General features: G+C 42.7%; 3 protein-coding genes across 3 annotated transcripts; 1 reads left to right on the top strand and 2 right to left on the bottom strand.

Moving 5' to 3' along the window:
• Positions 1-3,205: 3,205 nt before the first annotated feature.
• On the top strand, positions 3,206-5,957 carry LOC145400682 (ethylmalonyl-CoA decarboxylase-like). The gene is made up of 3 exons (XM_080273118.1): positions 3,206-3,487; positions 3,741-3,956; positions 4,240-5,957. Exons 2-3 carry the CDS (start codon positions 3,749-3,751, stop codon positions 4,911-4,913), a joined length of 882 nt encoding a protein of 293 aa, XP_080129244.1. The 5' UTR covers positions 3,206-3,487; positions 3,741-3,748; the 3' UTR covers positions 4,914-5,957.
• Positions 5,958-9,624: 3,667 nt separating this feature from the next.
• On the bottom strand, positions 9,625-16,988 carry tctn (tectonic). The gene is made up of 10 exons (XM_080273265.1): positions 16,667-16,988; positions 16,025-16,164; positions 15,269-15,368; positions 14,762-14,895; positions 14,241-14,403; positions 13,311-13,498; positions 12,488-13,061; positions 11,644-11,871; positions 11,151-11,258; positions 9,625-10,174 (listed from the first exon to the last, which is right to left on the bottom strand). The coding sequence occupies exons 1-10, from the start codon at positions 16,986-16,988 to the stop codon at positions 9,771-9,773; spliced, it is 2,361 nt and encodes a 786-aa protein (XP_080129391.1). The 3' UTR covers positions 9,625-9,770.
• A 100-nt stretch (positions 16,989-17,088) lies between these two features.
• B9d2 (B9 domain-containing protein 2) lies at positions 17,089-20,005 on the bottom strand. Its single transcript, XM_080273117.1, has 5 exons — positions 19,898-20,005; positions 19,463-19,588; positions 18,578-18,712; positions 17,866-17,984; positions 17,089-17,193 (listed from the first exon to the last, which is right to left on the bottom strand). The coding sequence occupies exons 1-5, from the start codon at positions 19,983-19,985 to the stop codon at positions 17,134-17,136; spliced, it is 528 nt and encodes a 175-aa protein (XP_080129243.1). The 5' UTR covers positions 19,986-20,005; the 3' UTR covers positions 17,089-17,133.
• Between the last annotated feature and the right edge of the window lie 1,023 nt (positions 20,006-21,028).

Here is a 21,028-nt window from a genome sequence, read left to right as displayed (position 1 = left end):
TAGTTAGAGGGTTGGGAATGGTCACCCCTCCTTGGGACTGACTGAATGAGAGCAAACTTCCAGCAAGAAGGAAAGCCACAAGTTGATAGACAAAGGCGAAAGAGCTTGCCTGGACAGGGTGTAAGCACAGAAGCACAGTTCTTGAGAACAACAGGAGGGACTCCATCAGGCCCATATGCCTTATTAGTATTGAGGGCAGCAATGGCAGAAAATACATCATCTGAAGAAATTTTAATGTCAGCCATGAGGAAGTCAGAGGGGAGGAAGTGATGGAGGAACAGCACCGGAATCGTCTAAGGTGTAATTGGAGGAGAAAGTCTGAGCAAAGAGATCTGCTTTATCAGTAGAAGAAATAGCTACAGAGCCATCAGAGTGGAAAAGAGGAGGGAAGGATGGTGAGGTAAAGTTGTTAGAAAGGTTTTTTGGCAAGGTGCCAGAAGGAGAGGGAAGAATTCGGGTTGGAGAGTTGAGAGCATTTAGTAAGGATGAAATTATTTTTAGCAGAGCGAAGAACAGACTTAGCACGATTCCGGGCAGAAACGTATACAAGATGTGATTCAGGGGTGGGTTGGCTCCGGTACCTTTTATAGGCCTTCTCCTTGTTGCGGACAGCATTAGAACAAGCGTGATTAAACCTAGGCTTTCTTGCATTAGTCAGAGGATATGAGAAAGGAATGTATGCTTCCATATCCGAGAGAATAACCTCCGTAATGCGCAAGGCACACTCTGATGGCTCCCGGCCGTGGAAGCAAAAATCATTCCAGGGAAAATCAAAGAAGTGCTGCCTGAGGGCCTCCCAATCCGCAGCTCCAAAGTACCACAGACGACGTTCTTTGGAGGGTCCACAGGCCGTACCGGAGCGACAGGACAGGTTAAGGTGATAAGGTTGTGATCGGAGGAGCCCAACGGAAAGAAAAGATTAACAGTGTAAGCAGAAGAATTAGTGGTAAAGGAAGAGGTCAAGTATGTTGGAGCTCTCTCCAAGGCGGTGAGGAATACGGGTAGGGTGCTGTACAAGCTGCTCTAGGTCATTATGGATAGAAAAGGTGTAGGCTAGTTCACCAGGTGGATCAGGTAAAGGAGAGGAGAGCCAAAGGTGGTGGTGAACATTGAAATCTCCTAGAATGGAGATTTCGGAGAAAGGAGAAATGGATAGAATGTGTTCCATCATAGAAGTAAAATAGTCAAAGAATTTTTGATAGTCAGTAGAAGTTGAAGATAAGTAAACAGCGCAGATATATTTAGTCAGAGAATGACAGGAAAGCCGAAGAATCGAGTTCAGGAACACGAGAACAAGATAGGTCGTTGCGTACATACAAGCAACATCCACCTTTGGCTTTGATATGAATATAGAGAAAGTAGGAGGATACAGAAAAGGGTTTGCTGACAGTTGCCTCAGACAGCTGAGTCACAGTCAGAAAAAGAAGGTGAGGTTTAGAGAAGGAGAGGTGGTGCTCAACAGAGAGAAAGTTAGAGGAAAGGCCGCGAATGCTGCAGAAATGAAGAAGAAAAGAGTCAGACAGTGATTCCAGGCAGCTCGAGTTGTCACCGGCAGTGGGGCGGAAGATGGGGGCATTTATGGTCCCCCCCTCCCGGGGACTCCGGGGCTTGGTTAAACGACGCCATTTTGGTTGAATTTTGAATCTGAAGTGTAATGTGTACTGTGCATGTAGTTTGGTGTTGATAGTTAGAGAAACTTGTATTGGAGAGCATGCTGGCCTACTCTTTGTGTTACTGAGACACTGAAAAAGTTCAGCAAAGGGGGATGGTCGAGACCTAGTCCCGAGGGCTGATGAAACGGGAGTTCCAGCTCTCCCTGTCATTAGCTTTCCATCCACCTTGGGAGTACTGCCCTGCTCGACTGGTGCTACAGTTTACTCCTCAGTGTAAGACCTATCCCGGAGACTCCAGGAGGTGGAAATAAGTTCGCAGCAACAAAAACAACAACTGGGGGACTTCTTTGTCTGACATACTGTAGAGAACGACGATTCTACAGCCGAGGCTTCCACTCATCGAGGTCATGGTGGCGGTGAGGAGCCTGCCGCTGACCACGCAAACCCGACGGGGACTCGCCCTAAAGAAAAAACTAGGCCATCTCTCCATACCCAGGTAGAGAAGCTTACAAAAGATTACAATGCCTTGACCCGAAACATGGCAGAATTCAGGCTTTCAATTGAGCAGTTAACGGCAGCGGTACAACAGATAGCAGTGCGACCCCCATCCAATGGATATATAGCTCCCCCTGCACTGATTGCCTTGCAGGAGATAGGACGTGATGTGCCCCACCTGAGATGTTACAATGTTTTCATCCTGGATCAAGATGAAGGCAGCTGGGCTTGGCTATGTATGTTAAGTCTAGTCTCCCCGTTACTCTCTTTGAAAAAGGTTTACACAATGATGCTGAATACATACTGTAGTAGTCTGCTTACATCTTGACAGCACACTTATTTATATTGTGAATATATATGTTCATGCCAGTTACGTTCATATGGATTCCCTTCCCACTTGCATTCTTGAGGAGAGAACTATTCTGTTCGGAGACCTTAATGCCAGGCATGCATGTCTGGGTATCGTTAAAACCTCCAATGTCAATGGGGTGCGTGGGAAAAATTTCCTTGATGCTGTTGATGCCGCTTTACTTACAGATGAAAATGTTCCTGCTCATTTTCAGGGAGAGCCTCTGTATTTTATAACATATAGCGTAACTTATTTTTATCAAAGGGCATGTGGCTACAAAACAAAACCGCGGTGTGGCCACACCCACGAATGTCCAATCACTAACTATGTAACTGTATCGGCTGAAAAAGGTGTGTGGCAAGACCCACCGCCTTCTTCTGTTGTATAAACACTGTATCTTTTACAACAATAAATACCAGTTCAGTTTAAGATAGGTTAGCCTCTTTATGTATAAAAGGTACTGCCTTAAGTTGCAGGCAAAGCATAGGTCATTAGCCTATGATTTAGACATTATGTCAACTTACCCTTAAGTAGCCAATGTTCATTATTCATGTGCATATATGGATTAGTAATACGGCCAAACAGGATAAATTCAGAGAAAATGCTTTTCAATGTGTACGATATTTTTGAAAAAAATAAAAAATAAATAACATCTTGCGAATGGTAAGGTGGGACTGGGAGAGTGGGAGCCTGGGAGGATGGAGTACGTTTTGCTATTGTACGGTTGTACCACCTGATGGGCCGCGGGGACAGGGTGTGTAGCGCTGCCTTCCCACAGCCGACGGCATGTCGTCTGCTGTGGGTCTCGCGCATCTGAGCAAACTTGCTGTTATACAGCACTGTGGAACAGATTGGTGCCATTGATGGTCTCTCGACCAAGGAGAATACGTTGAGAAAGACAGACAGTCGTTGAAACGGATTAAGGCACTTGACAAAAAGTGGGAAATTTTTCATCAGGAAAAGATAATTTACCACCACGATCTTGTCCAAAAAATACAAAAAACAAACTGGAGGAATGTGAATTTAATTGGTAAGGTCCTTCTACTGCTTCAAGTAAAGAGTACATTTACCAAACGGACGACCATGACAGCAGTGACCCTGTTCTTTATGAGATATGGAGGCAGCTTCTTAATGAAGTACAGCAATCCAGTTGTTCATTTACATTATTTTACCAACCACCATATTTTACACTGATTTTTCAGAGAACTTTTTAAATTTTTCAGGCCATCAACGGTATTCCTTTAATTTTGTATTCTTATTCTGCCACTTCATTTTTTTTCCAGCCAACCAAATGATCAGAGGGACTGCTTTGAGGAGGCTGGGATGGCCAGTCAGTCTCAGGTTCTGCCGTCAAATGAGTAACGACAGCTCACTATTACCACGAGCTAGGGAGAAGTTAGTCAGTCTCGGGGAGGGACAGGTTTCCTTGGTGAAGGATGATTCGTCAGGCATTGCGACAATCAAACTCCATCAAGAACATCGAAAAAATGCTCTCTCGGGTGTGTTGCTGGTCTGATGAAACTCCTAACTCCTTAACAACTTCAGTATTAAGTTATATGTTTGTGAAGTTTGATGAACCCTGGTTATGAGGTAGCAGTGAGTCACCTTGATTATGTGCCAGATCAACCCTTCAGTTTGACTGCTGCGCTCTTGACCATAAACTGAACTGAAAGGTGTCAGGGATCATGTCAGGTTAGAGGAAACTGAATGGCAAAAGGTGAGATATTTTGCAACAGATCCCTGGTTTCTGCCTGTACGATAACGTCCCATAACCATTCCCAGGTCGCATGATGGTGCAGCTGTGGGACATCACAAAGGAGCTACAGGACTGGGGTGCAGGCAAAGCTGTTATATTGTGTGGGGAAGGAGACGCATTTTGCTCGGGTGGCGACCTGGTCACCATGCAGAGCATCCGTAACCCGAATGACGGCCTTCTCATGGCCACACTCATGCATGATGCTGTGTTGCGACTCTACTGTTTGCCCTTCGTCACGGTCTGTCTTGTTCATGGCAAGGCTATTGGGGCCGGGGCCGAGCTGACGACCGCGACAGATTACCGTGTGTTTACCGAGACTGGCGAGGTCAGCTTTGTTCAGGGCAAGCTGGGTCTGGTAACAGGGGTTGGAGGTGGAACACTGCTGGTTAAAATGTTAGGCTCCAGTTTAGCACTTAATATTCTCCTGTCTTGTAAAAAACTGAATGGAACAAAAGCCATGAAGATAGGACTGGCTGATCACATAGTTGATTCTAAAACAAGGCAAGAGGAATTAAATACATGGCTTTCAGGTCTCATATCACACGAGACAGAGGTGGTTCAAGCCCTGAAAAGGATTGCGGTTGGTGCTCGTGACTCCCCGCTAAATGACAGCATGTTAAATGAGAGGCATAATTTTGCTCCTCTGTGGGGTGGGCCAGCTAACTTGAAGGCTTTAGAGAAACTAGTGAAGCATAATTAAATTCTTATGAAAAGTAGATCCAGTGAGAAGTATTTCGTATTTTTGTAGATGTGTGTAATTAATATATGGTAAATTTTAATGAGCAGTAGGCATTTCCAGAATAGTGCCCACTTTTGTTTAGACCTGGTTTTTGTGCTTAAATGAAATATATGTGAGGATTTGAATTGAGTGCACTGTGGGAGCTCATGGGCTGGCATGGTAAGGCTCGCGGTGTTGCCTTTTGGCAGGGGAAAGATGTAAATAGCGTCCACCATGCATTGCTCGTGGTGGTGTAGTGGGTGACTCTGCCTAAAATAAGCAGATGCATGCCTCTATTGGTGGTGCTGTATAAAGGAGAGGATGTAGGGGGTGCTATAGAGCTGGTTGTTGATGTCATGTGGTGGTAGAACTATCATGAGGCTGTCAGCATGAGTTTGTGGGAGTGGCAGTGCTTACGTGGGGCCAGCTGATGTGTGGCTGTGCAGAGGTATCTCCAAGGCTATGGAGATTTTCACCACTGGGGGGCTTGGAACAGGCTTCCAGGCATCTTGTGCCTCCAAGAGTTTCTGGGGGTGGAGCAGTGTCCAGTAAGCTGGTGCAGAAGGATTCCTCACTGGTTTAGTAGACACTGAGGGACACTGCAACTTATCCAAAGATAGCAAGATGCTGCGGGGCCATGTCATGCCAACATAAGGTGGTGGAGCCCTGGCGACGGGGCCACGGTTGGTGTTAGTGTGTTTATAGTGGGGGCTGTGTGGCGGAACCATGATGGGGAAGGGCTACGGTTGGTGTTATAGTTTGTTTATAGTGGGGCTGTGTGGTGGAGCCATGATGGTGGGGCCACAGTTGGTTTACAGTGTGTTCATAATGGGGGCTGTGAAGTTGCTACGCAGAGACGTAGCCTGTGGGTGAGGGAGGCTAGTAGGTGTGACACTGGCGGTGCATGGAGGGCAGTGCTGTGACACTGCAGGCTGACTGGGTAGAGCAGTGGAAACATTTCTGTATTTTTCTTTTGTATGTATTTTATGTTCTATTCAGAGTATGGATCAACATTAAATGAAGAATTATTGCTTAGCATAGTTTATGTTAACCTAAGCAGGAGGTTCAGTAAAAGTAGGGGAAGTGTTCTTATTTTTTTTGTTCATGTGTGTTTTCCCTGAGTGGGCTGTAAGGCGAGCCCTAAGCTGAGGGCAGCTGAGACTGGCTCATTACATATGGTGTGTGTTTGTGTGTGTGTGTGTGTGTGTGTGTGTGTGTGTGTGTGTGTGTGTGTGTGTGTGTGTGTATGTGTGTGTGTAATATTGATAACAAATGGACAATTACAGTCCCCTAATGAAGTTACAACACAGAGATAAAGTGGCTGAATTAGATACCTTTATCATGGTGAGCCTCGTTATAGCTGAATTCGATCATTGGCTGGTAGCCAAAATAAAATTGTTTCATCATACAGAAGAGATTAAAAAAGTACCAGCCTACTGTGTGAAAAATACCGGCATACAGTACTGTGTAGGTGCTGCATAATGCCCTGCCAGCATGGCCCACCAGCCAAATTTATCCTATCTTATTGGGGCCTTTCATTCCCTCCTTAACAGCTTTTTAACCCCTTGGATCAGGTGTCATATTTCATTGTTTTATTCTCACCACTTCTAGAGGACTACTTTTAATTTAGGAAAGGTACAGGTGCTGGCAAAGGCTGTATCTAACCCTTCCATTTAGAAAACTTTCCCTTATGCTGAATGAGATCATCTGTAGATAACAAGTATTAAATAAAAATGACTGGTTTCAGTGTGCCATCTCCAAACAGGTTTCCTCTGAGACTTTTTGGACTAGAGAGGTTAAATATAGCACTTGTTAATTCCTTGAAAATGAGTAACCCATTCCAAGCTGATTAATAATGTGTGTAGGTGGCAAGAATAACATGAAGAATATGTCCTTGGGCAGAATGAAGGCGTTTATTTTTCATATTGCTTTGTCCTCAGTTCTAAGTTTTCATTCACACACTGTAATTCTACTGTAAGTCATTAGCAACATCTTCTGTTAGACATACCCTAATATTTTTTTCTAAACATACTGTAGTTCTTATTGTGAAAGCTTGCACATACTAGATAACAATAGCCTCAGAGATCTATAATTTGAAGGTGGTAATATATATATATATATATATATATATATATATATATATATATATATATATATATATTTTTTTTCACTGTACCCATGTCCTGATGATCATCCCAAATTTCTGGCTGAAATATGGAGGTACGTACAAATGTACCCCATCAGTACTACTTAAAAAAATAATAATAATAATAACCTTGTGACTGCAGCAGTCTCTCTCATTTGAACAAAATCAAGTGTCATCCTGAATAACACAATCAGTCTGTAGCAGTGATAATCATCATCAGAAATGACTGATTAGATAGATGTATAGTAGGTCCTTGAATTCAAGACGTGAGGGTACTAGCATTGTGATGAAAGAGTTGAGAGAAAGGATGGGACTGGAGTGTATCGATATTGTGATAAGGAGGGATAAATTGAGATGGTTTGAGCACGTTGAGAGGAGAGAGAATGACAGCTGGGTGCGAAAGGTGAGAAGTGTGAATGTTGAGGGTACGGTTGTGATAGGCAGACCAAAAAAGACCCGGGATGAGGCCACGGACTGTGACCTCAGGGATAAGGGGCCAAATAGGGAGGCTGCCAGAGATTGAGCAGCATGGAGAGCTGTCATCATGTGACCAGGCCAATGCATGCAAGCATGTTGGAGCCTTTACATACAATACAGTGGTGCGAAGCAAGATGGTATTTAACCACTGTGACTCATAGTATATCTTTCAGCTAAACAAAAGTACCTTGTGTTTCATGAATGAAATACAAGAGCTCAGAGCAATGAAGAGGGGGAAAAAAAAAAAAAAATCTTTTAATTCCTTTACTGTAGCTGAAAAATTCCATGGTTGGCAAAATATAAAATCACACAGAACACACACAAAAAAACACACACACAAAAAAACACACACACAAGGAACACATAAAAAAAAAAGAAGAAAAAACTCACAAGGAACACATTAAAAAATAAATAATTTCCAAACAAAATGCTTACCAGGCAAATCCGCAAAAATATTAATAAATCCACAACCTGTGCTTGACCTCCACAATACAGTGACGTCCTTTGTAATTATTCTTCCTAACATCGGATTATTTTATTCCCCCTGAGAAAGACCACAGTGAAGGGATGGAAAAAAAAAAAGCTTCATCTAACACCCAATTTAAAAAGTTCCTAAGCTGAATAAAATCACCTCAAAATTATGCTTTTGGGCCCATATTCTTGTACGTTAAGAAAGCTCCTCAACACCTCTTTTTAATGGATTTGTTCTGCTTCTTACACCTCGATATCTTCTTTTGTGTTATTTACATCACTGCAATATCACCATATTTTGCATATATAATGTACAAGAGGATATTACCCAGCCATATGTAAAACTAAATCACTAAGGAAGAGGTGCTAGGGAGCCTCCTTACCCGATAAGAATAGAGCCCTGGACTGAAAAGGAGTTACGTTTATTATGAATTACAGGTATAAAATTCTCGCTTGTTTACTCCTTAGGCTTATTGGAATGCAAGTTATTTTATCCTGATAGTTATAAGTATAATACAAGACACTAGATTCTGCAACAATGACTAGACTTTATCAGTTGTACTACCAATATGAGAGAGAAAAGAGGAGTACATGTGTGAAAGAGAAGACAGATTATGACTGTATGTGGTGTTAAATAAAAGACTGGACCAGAGAAGAAACATTGTACTGTATAAAGTGTAAAGTTAAAGTGGAACAGTAATGTGAGAAAGAGAAGCAATAAATTATCTGTAATGATGTAATGGGGTCTGTAAAAAATGTGAGAAAGAGAAGCAATAAATTATCTGTAATGATGTAATGGGGTCTATAAAAAACCTCATGTTGCCTAGAGGCAAAGCATTGATCCTCTCTTTGGCTTACTGGTAACATGGTGCGTGTGGAACATGAAGGCCTGAGATCAAATCTCAGCCAGACAAGAGATTAATTTGTTAAGTTTCATTTCTGTTGTTACATTGGTTGGCAGCAGTGTGGGATGTTAGGCGAGGCTTGGAGGTCAATGATGTTGGTTGGCTGACAGCGTCCTAGTCCTTACATCCCTGGGATGAGCTGTTTGGTGTGGTCTGCAGCATTCCCAACTGTGCCCACCAATGCTATACTACAATGTATTCAAAACCCACCAAATTAATCACCAAGGGGAGAAAAGAGTGATGTAATGGGGCCTATAGAAAAGCAAAGCGGGGATCCTCTCTTTGCAGTGGTAACATGCATGCATATGGAGCGTGAGGGCCTGAGATTGAATCTCAGCCAGACCAATTATTCATTTGTTGAGTTTCATTTTGGCTGTTACAATCGGAGATTCCAATATATTACATAACAGAAGCAACAGAAGAGATACAGAAGACTAAGCAGAGTGGGAGGAGAAAGTGCAACAGTAAGGAACAAAGTTGGAGAAGATTGATAATAGTCTGGAAGAGGGAGCAGAATAGTGAGAGAAAGTGCAACAGTAAGGGGTAAGGTTGCAGATGACTGATAATAATTTGGAAGGGGGAGCAAAATAGTGAGAGAAGGTAAAAAGAATAGGTAATTTGTGCAGAATGAAAGAAATACATCATGCCCATGTATTCAACTTAAAACTCACTTAGTACAGTCATCATGCCCATGTATTCAACTTAAAACTCACTTGGTACAGTCATCTTTGTTACTGTAATAACTAATTTAATAATCACCACTGTTTCATTTAAACCTACATTACAACTAATATTGCAAAGAGAACTTGCTGTATGCGAGTCAAGCCAATGTGTTCTCACTTAAAACTCTCCCTGTAGAAGCAGTAAAACACAACACATGGCCCAAACACACACAGTTTCCACTTGCAACAGACGGGCGGCTGATGGAAGGAATGGGTAGAAAAAATCATAGGGCAGTTTGATGTCCAGTGTGGGGGGACTTGCATAGGAAGCCTCAGCTGGGCGTGTCATATCAACAAAAGATACCGACGACACCAGTTCAACATCCAGAGTCTGCGATTCACGGAGGGAGCTGCAGTTTACCGAGTGACAGGCGAACTCTATAGACTGAGGTGCCCCATAGTGCAGGACAACAGCAACCACCTTAGCCTGGGGGTTGGCCAGTGCTCCCTGTAGGCTGTACGCAACCTCCAGATGCAGGGATAGCGTAAGGTCAGAGCATTTCTTCTTTCCTACTGACTGAGCTGTAAAGGAGAGAACATCATCATCATCATTCTGATCCATTTTCTTCACTTAAAATCATCCTTCTGACCATTTCCCTTCACCTACAGATGGGGTGAGGCTGGATTCAGTAAGATGGTCAGAGGAAGTACAAAACTGGGAGAACCATCACCAGCATCCTAAGCAAAATGAACCTCACAATCATTCATTCATCATTCAAAGAGAGAAGCACTTAAAATAACCCCTTCAGTTCTGTGTGACACTGATAACTATTTTATCAATATGAATAAAATTACCGTAATCAATTAGACATGTCAAGTGGGGTTGGTGGAGGATTAGTGCCCCTCCCTGTAACACAATTAACTCTAAGCCCTTGGCCACCCCGTCTGGGATACATGGCGTCTGGCAATGAATTAGACATGACTGTTAGTAGATAGTGTGATAAATGATAGCATACAGATAACAATACTGGTGATGACTAAATTAATACTGAATACAGGAGTGTTACTAACATCAACAACAAGGATACCCTTTGAGCTTTAACTTGACTGTCTGTATGTCTGTTAGCAACATTATGGAAAAACTTGATAATATAATTGCACCAAATTTGGAAAGATTGAGGAGCATCACAAGAAAAAGTACTGTAATTAAAAAAAATATATAAATGAAAAGTAAAATGGGGAGATCGTGCTGGCGTCATGAAGATATGCACTTTTTTTTTTTTTTTTTTCCCAGAAGTAAGAAACCACAAACCAGAAGCCCACAAGATTATTCCCTCCAAGAAAAAATAACAACAAAATAATGGTGAGCCAAACTCAAGATCCTTTCATTTTGAGATGCCTGGACACATTGTGTTTAAAAGACAGGAGGTCAAACGCAGTAGGAAATACAGACAGAGGGAGACAGTAACAGAGTTAACCTGTTGCATACGTTAAGGACTGGGAATGGTTGCTCTTGTTGCAGTAAAATTGTTGACAAAACCCAGCCACACCAGCCTACCTGATGAAGCCCTGTCCCTGGGAACCTCTGGGACAAGAACCGGGACCCAATCAGCGGCATTGTTGACACTCGCGTCACCGAACGCTGCCACACGGAGGCCCTCCATATCTGCGGGTTAGGGTGATGCTAGCAATTTCCATCCCAGAACATGTTTTACATTTTATTTCTCCTATCTCTACGTGATTCTTTTCAGCTTAGGACAGGTCTTTCACATGGGAAAGGGCATATATCTGTATTAATCCCTCTACTATTTGCGGTCTGCCTTCCAAATTTCTCATTCCTCCCTCAACATCACAGAGTATCCTTTCCCCTCATACTCTTCTGGTTCACATTACAGTACTTCATCATCATCATCCAGACCTCCTTTCTCACCCTAGGGCAGGGTGAGGAGTAGCATGTCCATTACAGTAATTACATAAAAATATTTAATGCAACACATTCCATCGCCAGAGCCAGGAGGGAAGTGTTGGCATATTTTTGACAGTAATTGTACCTGCATCTTTTAGTGAGGGTCCAAGAAGAAGGTTAATGAATCGCTCTTGTAGGCGAGAACAGTCATCCAGGTCACTCTCTGTTACCCCCACCACACACCCTGTCCGCATCTCCACCCCAAAGTTGACTGGAGATCGGGTGTCATCACATTTTCCTGCATCTCCAGCTGCCAGGATGGTCAACCACTGCTCCTGGTTGCTGTCCAGTAAGATGGCCTCCCTCCACTCACCTGATGCAGTGGGATCAGGAAGCAGAGTTGTATTCCAGGTGGCAAAGGTTTCATACTGCCACTTCCTTAAGGATTTATTTTCTATATTACACCCTAACATTCTTTTGTATGATATTTTAATCTTTTTAATAACCCATACATGTTCCCTATGTGTCAGCACGTGGGTTGGCTGAGGGTTAGTGCCTCTCACCATAAAACCAATACCTTAACTCAAAGGCAAACAGTCACTCCTTGCAAGATTGTGGCATCTGGCTGTAGAAAGAGTGATAGACTATCTACATACTGTAATTTGGACCAGTAATAGACAAGCATATACTGCAATGGTATGTGCATCATATATATCAAAGGACAAAGTGTTATGAAATCTCTTTAGCCATTCAGAATATGAATGTCAAAATCAGAAGTTCAACCTGAATAAATATACTGGCAGATAACATGACTGGAACTCAGGAAAAACACTCAGAATTGAAATCAAGTTGCAGGCTTTTGAAAACTGCTTAAAAAAATGGTAGCAACATTAACTCTAGCCTCAAGTACTACAAAGCCATTCCTTTAAGTTTGAACCAAAAGTCACCTACTATTTTTTCATCACGTCTACACCACACTCTCTTCTTACCCTCTTCAGTGATGTTGGTAACCAGTGTGCCAAGTATAAGGGGCTTGCCAGTCAGGTATCCAGGGCGACCACTCCTCTCAAACACCACACCTTCCCTTGCAGATGCCCATATGAACTTACTGCCAAAGCTCTGGGTAAAGTGCGTCACATCCGCCGTCAAGTTTGCAAGGTGTATCCGTGCCTGTACCTCCAGAATGCCTTCCGTTCCATTATGTACAAGAAGATAGTGAACGCTCTTTGTAACATTAACACAAACTCCTCCAATGAACACTGGCTTGGGGATAACACCAATTTCCACGCAGTTCTCATCACTTTGGCCAACACAGAGCAATGGCTTCACAGGCAGTAACACATCCTCATTCACAGTCATGGAACTCTGCCGGTCACTCAGCAACCCTCTAAGTGCCAAGATTAGTGGACTTTCTTCACCAATCTTCACCTGCGCCTCAGGAGTGCCAAATGGAAGGACTGTGGGCTCGGCAGTGCTGGACGGCTCTGTGACAACAATAGTAGGTGTGGCTGAGGCTTCGGTGGTGGTCACTGTTACTTCTTTGGTATCATTGGCACTTATATTCTGTGGAAAAAATAATACAGAGATAGATAGATAGATAGACATATATAGATAAAGTCACACAGACAGATAGATATACAGACAGACAGATAAATGGATAGATAGACAGATAGGTAGGCAGATATTAACTTGACCATTTCTCTCTCTAAAGAAGAGGAAAGAGTGAAGGAAAGAAAGACAGAATAGGAAGGATGGAAGAGGGGAAAGGGAAGACACAGAATGCTGACATATTAACAAATAAATAGGAGGTACCTGAAACAACTGGGTAGGATCCGCCACCACAACAAAAGCCACAAAACTGTCGACCCCAAAGGACGGATTACTTTGGCAGGCATCAGGGAGGGATGGGAAGACATGGGAGCAGGTGGACTGTGCAGCTTTGAGGTACTGGAGAGGCTCGGTGGTCTCACACTCAACCCCAATGACGGAACTTGGCACACCTAGAAAATAAATAAATACAAGATATCTATACATCTATATATATGTATGCTTCATTCAATCATTCATTCATTGCCAGACGCCATGTATCCCAAACGGGGTGGCCAAGGGCTTAGAGTTAATTGTTTTACAGGGAGGGGCACTAATCCTCCACCAACCCCACTTGACACGTAGGGAGAACGTTATGCCAACAGCATCTGGTGTTCCCAGGCGGTCACCCATCCAAGTATGTATTGTATATATACAAAGCCAGTCCTCATTTAACCCCTGCACTATCAATAATACAAAAGAACAATGCATTACACACTTTATTCCAACCCACCTCCCCAACTCACCCTCACTCACCACCAACCCTCTAACCAATCCAAGGCATCCACTGCAACTCATCACTCCTACACGTAAACTCATCACTGCCCCTCCCACCACTCCAAGCTTCCCTTCCCAAAACACTCCCTGCATCATCTTCATCATCATAATCACCATCATCATCATCATTAACAGTTTTCTCACTTAAGAATGGGGTAATGTATGATCTAGAAATAAGGAAAGAGAAAATAAGTAAGTGGTACTGCTATCAAATGCATGCACAGTGAACTCTGCCACAGTCAGTCACACAATATTCAAGTCCCCTGAAACCAGATTCCACCTCATAAGGCTAATAAATGCCATATTTTCTTCACAGATACATTTAACACCCACCCACCAAATGAGTCAAACTGTTTAGAGCCAAGTAAAACTACAAACCTATATAAAAGAGTGTCCCATCACTGCTGACTCCCCAGACAGGCTTGCCAGCAGTATAAGGCTCTGCAACAAAGCTTGGGGCTTCTTCCATGAGATGCTGTTGCCAGGAATATACTCGTTTGTTACTCTGAAGCTTGTTGTATTCTTCAAGTGTTGTTGCTCCCTGAAAGTAGGTTAATTTAAGTGATATCATTCAACACACCTCGCTCACATACACTCTCCTCATTAGTCTCTCACTCTCCATCCTCTCCACATGGCCAAACCACCTCAGTGTATAGCTCCTAATGCTTTTATCACATCCACGTCCACACCACAACACTCCTTCACTTCTTGATTTGTCAGTCTGTCTCTCCATGTAACTCCACACTCTACAAATGATAAAACCAACATTCTCTCAGGAGAAATTTGCTGGTAGGGAGGAGATGCCAGCAAGCCTCCTTAAATGAAAAAAATATATACAGTACAGGATGGATGGATGGATGGATAAAGGTCTTACAGAGGATATCAGTTAAATGGGTCACCTTCACAGGAGAATAAATGGTGCGGCGTGGGAGGTTGTCGGTGATGATACAGAACATCCCAGACTCTACCACGTCAACCTGGTACTCAGTGTTGCTGCCAAACACAGTGTGGCGCTGGTAGCAGTAACGAGGGTCTGAGGGTTGCAAAAAAAATGGTTAACCTTCAGTATCATGATGTCTGTTATATTTACGGCATGATAATGATGATGAGGATGATGATGATGACAACAGTGACAATGATGATGATGATGATGATGATGATGATGATAATGATGGGAAGCTACTAAATTAAGTCAAACAAGCAGACAAGGGAACAGGTTTATTTCACACTTATGGCACACTCATTACGATCCTCCCAAACCCATCATATCAGAGTCCTCTATGGGTAGGCAAACATGTCAAGTCTCTCTCGGCTTAGGAAGAGTTCCGTACCAGCAATGGGGAGGGAGAAGTAAAAGTGGCGGTACATTTTGCAAACTACTGTCCCTGATTGTCCCTTACACTCACCAAGCACAGGCTGAGGTCTGGTCTGGCAACGGGAGAACACTTTCCGATCCTCCTCACTGCAATCCTCATCACAGCAACAGTTGACATCACAAAACCCCACCTGGAAGATGTGCAAAAGGTAATTGTGTTGTGGTAATGGACTCAGAAGGTACAAGCATCATCTTTTTTAAAATTCTGGTTTGTTGTTATATATGTATTTAAAAAGTTAGGTAAAAAAAAAAAAAAACACTATAATGCACGTTCAGCATGGAATTTTTTTTATCCATTGTAAAAGACTATCCTGGTAGTGATTTTATCCCCCTAGCTGGAGGTATGGGATAGATATAAAGAGACTGAATGTTAATATGAAGGTCATGGTCAGTGGGTGTATAGGAAGCATTTAATGCCATGGAATAAGGTAAGTGTTAAGTGTGGTAATGAGATTTGGCCTGAATGAGAGGAGAATACGGAAAATGCAGACTGGAATGTACAGAAACAAGAATGATGTGATAGATAACCTGCGTCTCAATGAGTGATAGAACTGAGAATACCTGTACTATAGTGTGCTGTGAGAGAGATCTGACATAAGAGATAGAGAGAGGATGCAAACAGGTAGGTTAGGACAAGTTGTACCAGTAGAAGAGGGAAGGGTTACTGGGTGAGACTGTGGAAGATATGGGGGGTGAGGTTCTGTATGGAGACCTCTGCACTAAAGGACTGAGGAGGGACATGGCTCACTGCTGCAACACATGACATTATCCACTCTAACACCCTCACCTTCAAGTCGCAGGTGCAGAAGTCATCAACAAAGAATGCACTCTCCTCCAGAGGTGTTGTGGTGGAGGTAGTCTCGGTGGTGGTGGTGGGTGGTGAGAGGGTGATGGCCTCAGTTGACAAGTTGCCTGTGTCACTGCTGTCTGTGGTATACCAACAATTCTTATTATACATCAGAAATTTTTATTTCTTGTCGCCAATAAAGCTGATAAGACAAATTCCCCAAATTAACAGTATTAAGGAAAAAAGCTGTAATACAGTACTGTATCTGTTAATATCATAATCATTACCGGTTGGTGGAGGATTAGTGCCCCTCCCTGTAAAACAATTAACTCTAAGCCCTTGACCACCCCGTTTGGGATACATGGCGTCTGGCAATGAATGAATGAATTACCAAAAGATCAACATGATACCGATAATGATAACGAATTTCAAAACATCTGTTGCAAATTTTTCAAAACAACTGGCACTATCAGCTTGAAGAAACTGGCAAATCAGCTTTATGGGTAATATGGGAAATTTAACAGACATTTCTTTTGTAATTTACCATGGATTTATTTACAAAAAAGAAATCAATATTGAAAATAAATAAAATAAACAAACACTGGAAAAAATAAAAAAAGGCAACATATAACATGAACTTACTATAGTCAACATCCCAGGTGGCATTACCATCTGTGCTGTAATTGGCCTCGATATTTGTAGTGTTGATGTTTACGCTAAATTCAACCTCACCCTCATCATTTGTGGGGTGCTCCTGAGACCCATTTTCACTGCTTTCATCAATAGGAATAGTGCCTCCACCAAGAAGAATAATTGCTGGGGATTCCGTGGTGATCTGTGGTTCATATTCCAAGTCTCCCTCCACCTCCTGGCACACTGTAAACTTCGTACACACCAGACAGGCCACCAGAGCAAATAATGTGCACTTTGACCCCATGAAACACTTTGACATCACCATCTTCATTGTGCTTTTCCACTTTTTTCCCCATGTACAGTACTATCCACTTGTAGCTGCTCAGTTAATCACATCTGGTCAACACACCCTAGACATTAAGTGAGGGATACCGCTACTTTTTATTATTACTGACATCACAGTGCTCCTCAGAGGCCTAATACATCACTCCATATTTTTGAAAGTCTCTGAGAATAATGCCCAGCTCCAGATGAACCTGGAAATGAGAGAAACAGCAAAACATTAATAATACAGCAAATCACTTCACTCCTAATTTAATCCTCATTGTCATCCTATCACAGTAAAAAAATTTGCCACATAGAATTTCCCCTTATTTATGGTCTCAAAATCTCAGCTCCATCCCTCAAAAAATACCATCCACGAGAAGCTTCATCTGTCTATCTGTCTATTTATAGCCAGATGCCATGATCCCATAAGGGGTGGCCATTTGTCTCTGAGTTAGTTGTTTTATGGGGAGGGGCACTAACCCTCCATCAATCCACTTTTTAAGACACACAGAATACGTGTGTAAAAATGTATCATATATAATTTCCTCCTTATTCATGTTCTCAAAATCTCACCTGCATCTCTTGTAAAATACCATCCATGAGAAGCTTCACAGAAAACATTTGATAATAGTTTTTTTTACTTGATAATCAGTGCAGTAACTCTGGCAGGTGTTGGCACTGAACATTTATAAGAAAAGGGATGACATCAATGATGATGGCGATGATGATGATGATGATGATGAGGAGGAGGAGGAGGAGGAGGAGGAGGTAATGATGATGATGATGATGGATGAGAATGAGGAGGAGGAAGAGGAGAAGAGGGAGGAAATTATGAAAATAATGATGATGATGATGGTATAATACATAGAAGTTCTTTGTACTTTTCCAGCTGCAACAGTGTGTAAGCGGTAGCGCTCTGATGATGAGTGGATGAATTCTGTCGACAGCAGTTGGGGTCCTCCACCTAAGAACGCTCGCCTCACCTCCTCTGCAAACGTTCCTGCCAAAGGAAGGGAGAACCTCAACACAAAACCCTGCAAAATGTTAACAGCTTCAGCACATCCTGCCACACTAGGATAATATCACCTACCATAAAAGACTGAGGATGAGATGGAGGAATGGGATGGAGAGGTATATGAGAGGGGGTGTGAGCTGAAGGGGGGTTGGAGGGGGCAGCAAAATGGTGGGGGACAGGGCAACATGGAGGTTATTTGTTCGTGGCCACCCCTTATGGGATTAAAGTGTCTGGCGATAGACAGACAGATAAAACACAATGAAATATACAAAAAAATGGCCTAACTGAAAATGGTTAAGAGGTAGCCATAAGTCTCACAACGCTAAGGGCTGTTTTCTCATGAAGTTAGGATGTTCACAAACACCTCTTCTTTACCAGTTTATTTCTGACTCTGTTTCAACCCTATATTGCTGTGTGCTATTCATGTATTCTACATCATAATGAGGTATAAGAAGCAAAAGTAAGAATATTAATGGATAGTTTGAACAATAAATCATTAAGAAAGAGGTGCCAGGGAACTTCCACTGCCAACATATTGAGTGATCAGTGGGTGTATGCATTTGCTCTCTCTCTCTCACCAACAGGCCTCCAGGTGTGACAGGTGAGTGAGTGGTGGCCAGGTTTTGAAGGCACATGAGTCACTCCGTAGCCACACAGATCAACGCGACCCAGGTCATCCTGACGGTACACCTGTAGCAGCAGCTGAGGCCAACCTGTGGGAAGGAAGACAGTGAGTGAAGTAAGAATATTTGTGTTTATATTGTTTTGTTGGCTGTGGCCATTCATGCATGTGAAAGCAATTCTCTGTTAACACTGAGTCATGTAGCTCCAGCACCACTGGTGTTCCATATAATGTTGTCAGCCCTTAAAAAAAAAAGGTCCTTGGATTTGAATTCTGGGTTTTCATTATCTTCAGACTGGCTGCCACCCACATCCGAGTCCTGCCTATTCCAAGGAGCAGATTATAGTTATGTATATGAGAAATGTATGTACAGTAACATCAACCTGAACTTTGTGTATATGTGGTCAGGGACCCTGTCTTGAGTGTTATGGAAGGTCAGTTACAGTACCAAGCTTCTGGCCCCACAACATTCCCACTGCTGCACCTCTCAGGGACTTAGTAAACAGATCATTAGCAAGAACTATGGACTTAGTAACACATGTGAATACTGACAGATTTAGTGTGGTGTGGTAAAGTTTCATTCATTCATTCATTCATTGCCAGACGCCATGTATCCCAAACGGGGTGGCCAAGGGCTTAGAGTTAATTGTTTTACAGGGAGGGGCACTAATCCTCCACCAACCCCACTTGACACGTAGGGATGCCAACAGCATCTGGTGTTCCCACGCGGTCACCCATCCAAGTACTAACCAGACCCAACGTTGCTTTACCATGCATAACAATACTCAGTGTCATCAGCAGTTCTATGGGGGTCTACTAGGATATGCACATACACACCAACCTTGAATGCCGCGTGTGGAGAGATGTAGATCGATAGGATGACACCAGGTGACTTTCTCTCCAGTTTCAGACTGATCCGCCTGTGTTTGGCCTTCAGTCACTCCCTCCACTACACGCCATCCTCCACCTGAGAACCAAATGTCGACATCAGTCATCACTACCATCAAAATTATCAGTCACTCACCAACATCATTATCACTGTCATAACAGCAACACAAGATAATTATCACTACTATATACTACACAATGCCATGATGCAGGGACGGGATACCCTCCCATGATTGCATCCTGACTAGTTATACAAACATATCAACTGCGACCCTAGCCTCCAAAAGCAGGATGGTGTACTGTAGGAGTACAACTTCATCCTGTAGTCCACTGGGTTTATGTTTAGATAAACCTAAGATCAGCACTACAAAACAAGGCCGTACTGTACCTAACTGTAGAGTCCACTTGCAGAAGATGGATGCATGGGGGAACCCACTGGCACCACTGACCTGCCCGATGATGTGTACCTCAGCCATACGCGCCCACCCAACCTGACCACGCTGAAAATAAGTGAAGATTTTAGTCTTAGCTCATTATTTATTTTCTCTCACATCATTTGACTGAAGCTGAGCATCTATTCTTTGAATTTTCTCTTCCACATTCCTTGTTTTGTAGCTGCTTCAAAACAATGGGAGGGGGTACTTCTCTAGATCCTAGCACCACCCACTATCACATTTACGTTAACTATCCAACCTTGTTTCAATGTACTGTAGACGCAACAGCAGATGGAGTTAGCAGTGGGAGAAATAGCATCCTTCCTCCCAATATTCAAAGTACTGTACAGTACTAAACAATGCAACTGCAACAGAGAAGTAACAAGGAAGACCCTACCATATTCAGCCATACAATGTAAAAACACAGCCATATATGTGGACTTGATTATGGGTACAAATTTAAATACTCTTAATACCACAAATATACTGGTAAACAAGAAGCTGTACAGATAGTCCTTGCTATGTCCAGGATGTGCTGCAAAATATCGTAACTTCCATACACCTGGTCCTGCAGACTGGGGGAAACTGGCCTATGTGCAGTACAGATAGCAATACAAATGCAACCCCTTCAGTCCAATGACATACACAGGTACAGGCAGGTCCCGTTATATGAGCAAGTGCTATACGAGAAACCAATGCTACAAGAATGGGCAATTTAGACCTAAATTCTATGATGTAAGCAGGGTCAGTTATCTTAGCCCTATTTTTCCCCACAAGTTATGTACTCCATTATACAAGTTTTGCCATCCTTTTCTTTCTATCGGTTATACAAGTACTGTATCTGCTATCCAGGCAGTCCTCCATTATCATATCCCACGTGTATGATGGGGCCGGCCTGTATTCTGTTTTATATTTGGTATCTCCTGGCAATTCCATTCAACTTAAAAGAGATGTCTTCTTCTATACAGGTTACTGAAGGCTATATCAAACTCCCATCCCGTTCAAAGTCACTCCTGAGCTGAAGTGAAGCCTCTGAAAGTTGCTAGGTTAGTTTGGTTAGGTTAGGTTAATTTTGCATTTATACT

This window comes from Coenobita brevimanus, chromosome 53, assembly GCF_032717465.1.
Source record: "Coenobita brevimanus isolate Jiangsu-jjx chromosome 53, ASM3271746v2, whole genome shotgun sequence".
Classification (NCBI taxonomy): Eukaryota; Metazoa; Arthropoda; class Malacostraca; order Decapoda; family Coenobitidae; genus Coenobita; species Coenobita brevimanus.
The sequence above is the reverse complement of the archived record's forward strand: the minus strand, read 5'-3'. Positions and strand labels throughout refer to the sequence as shown.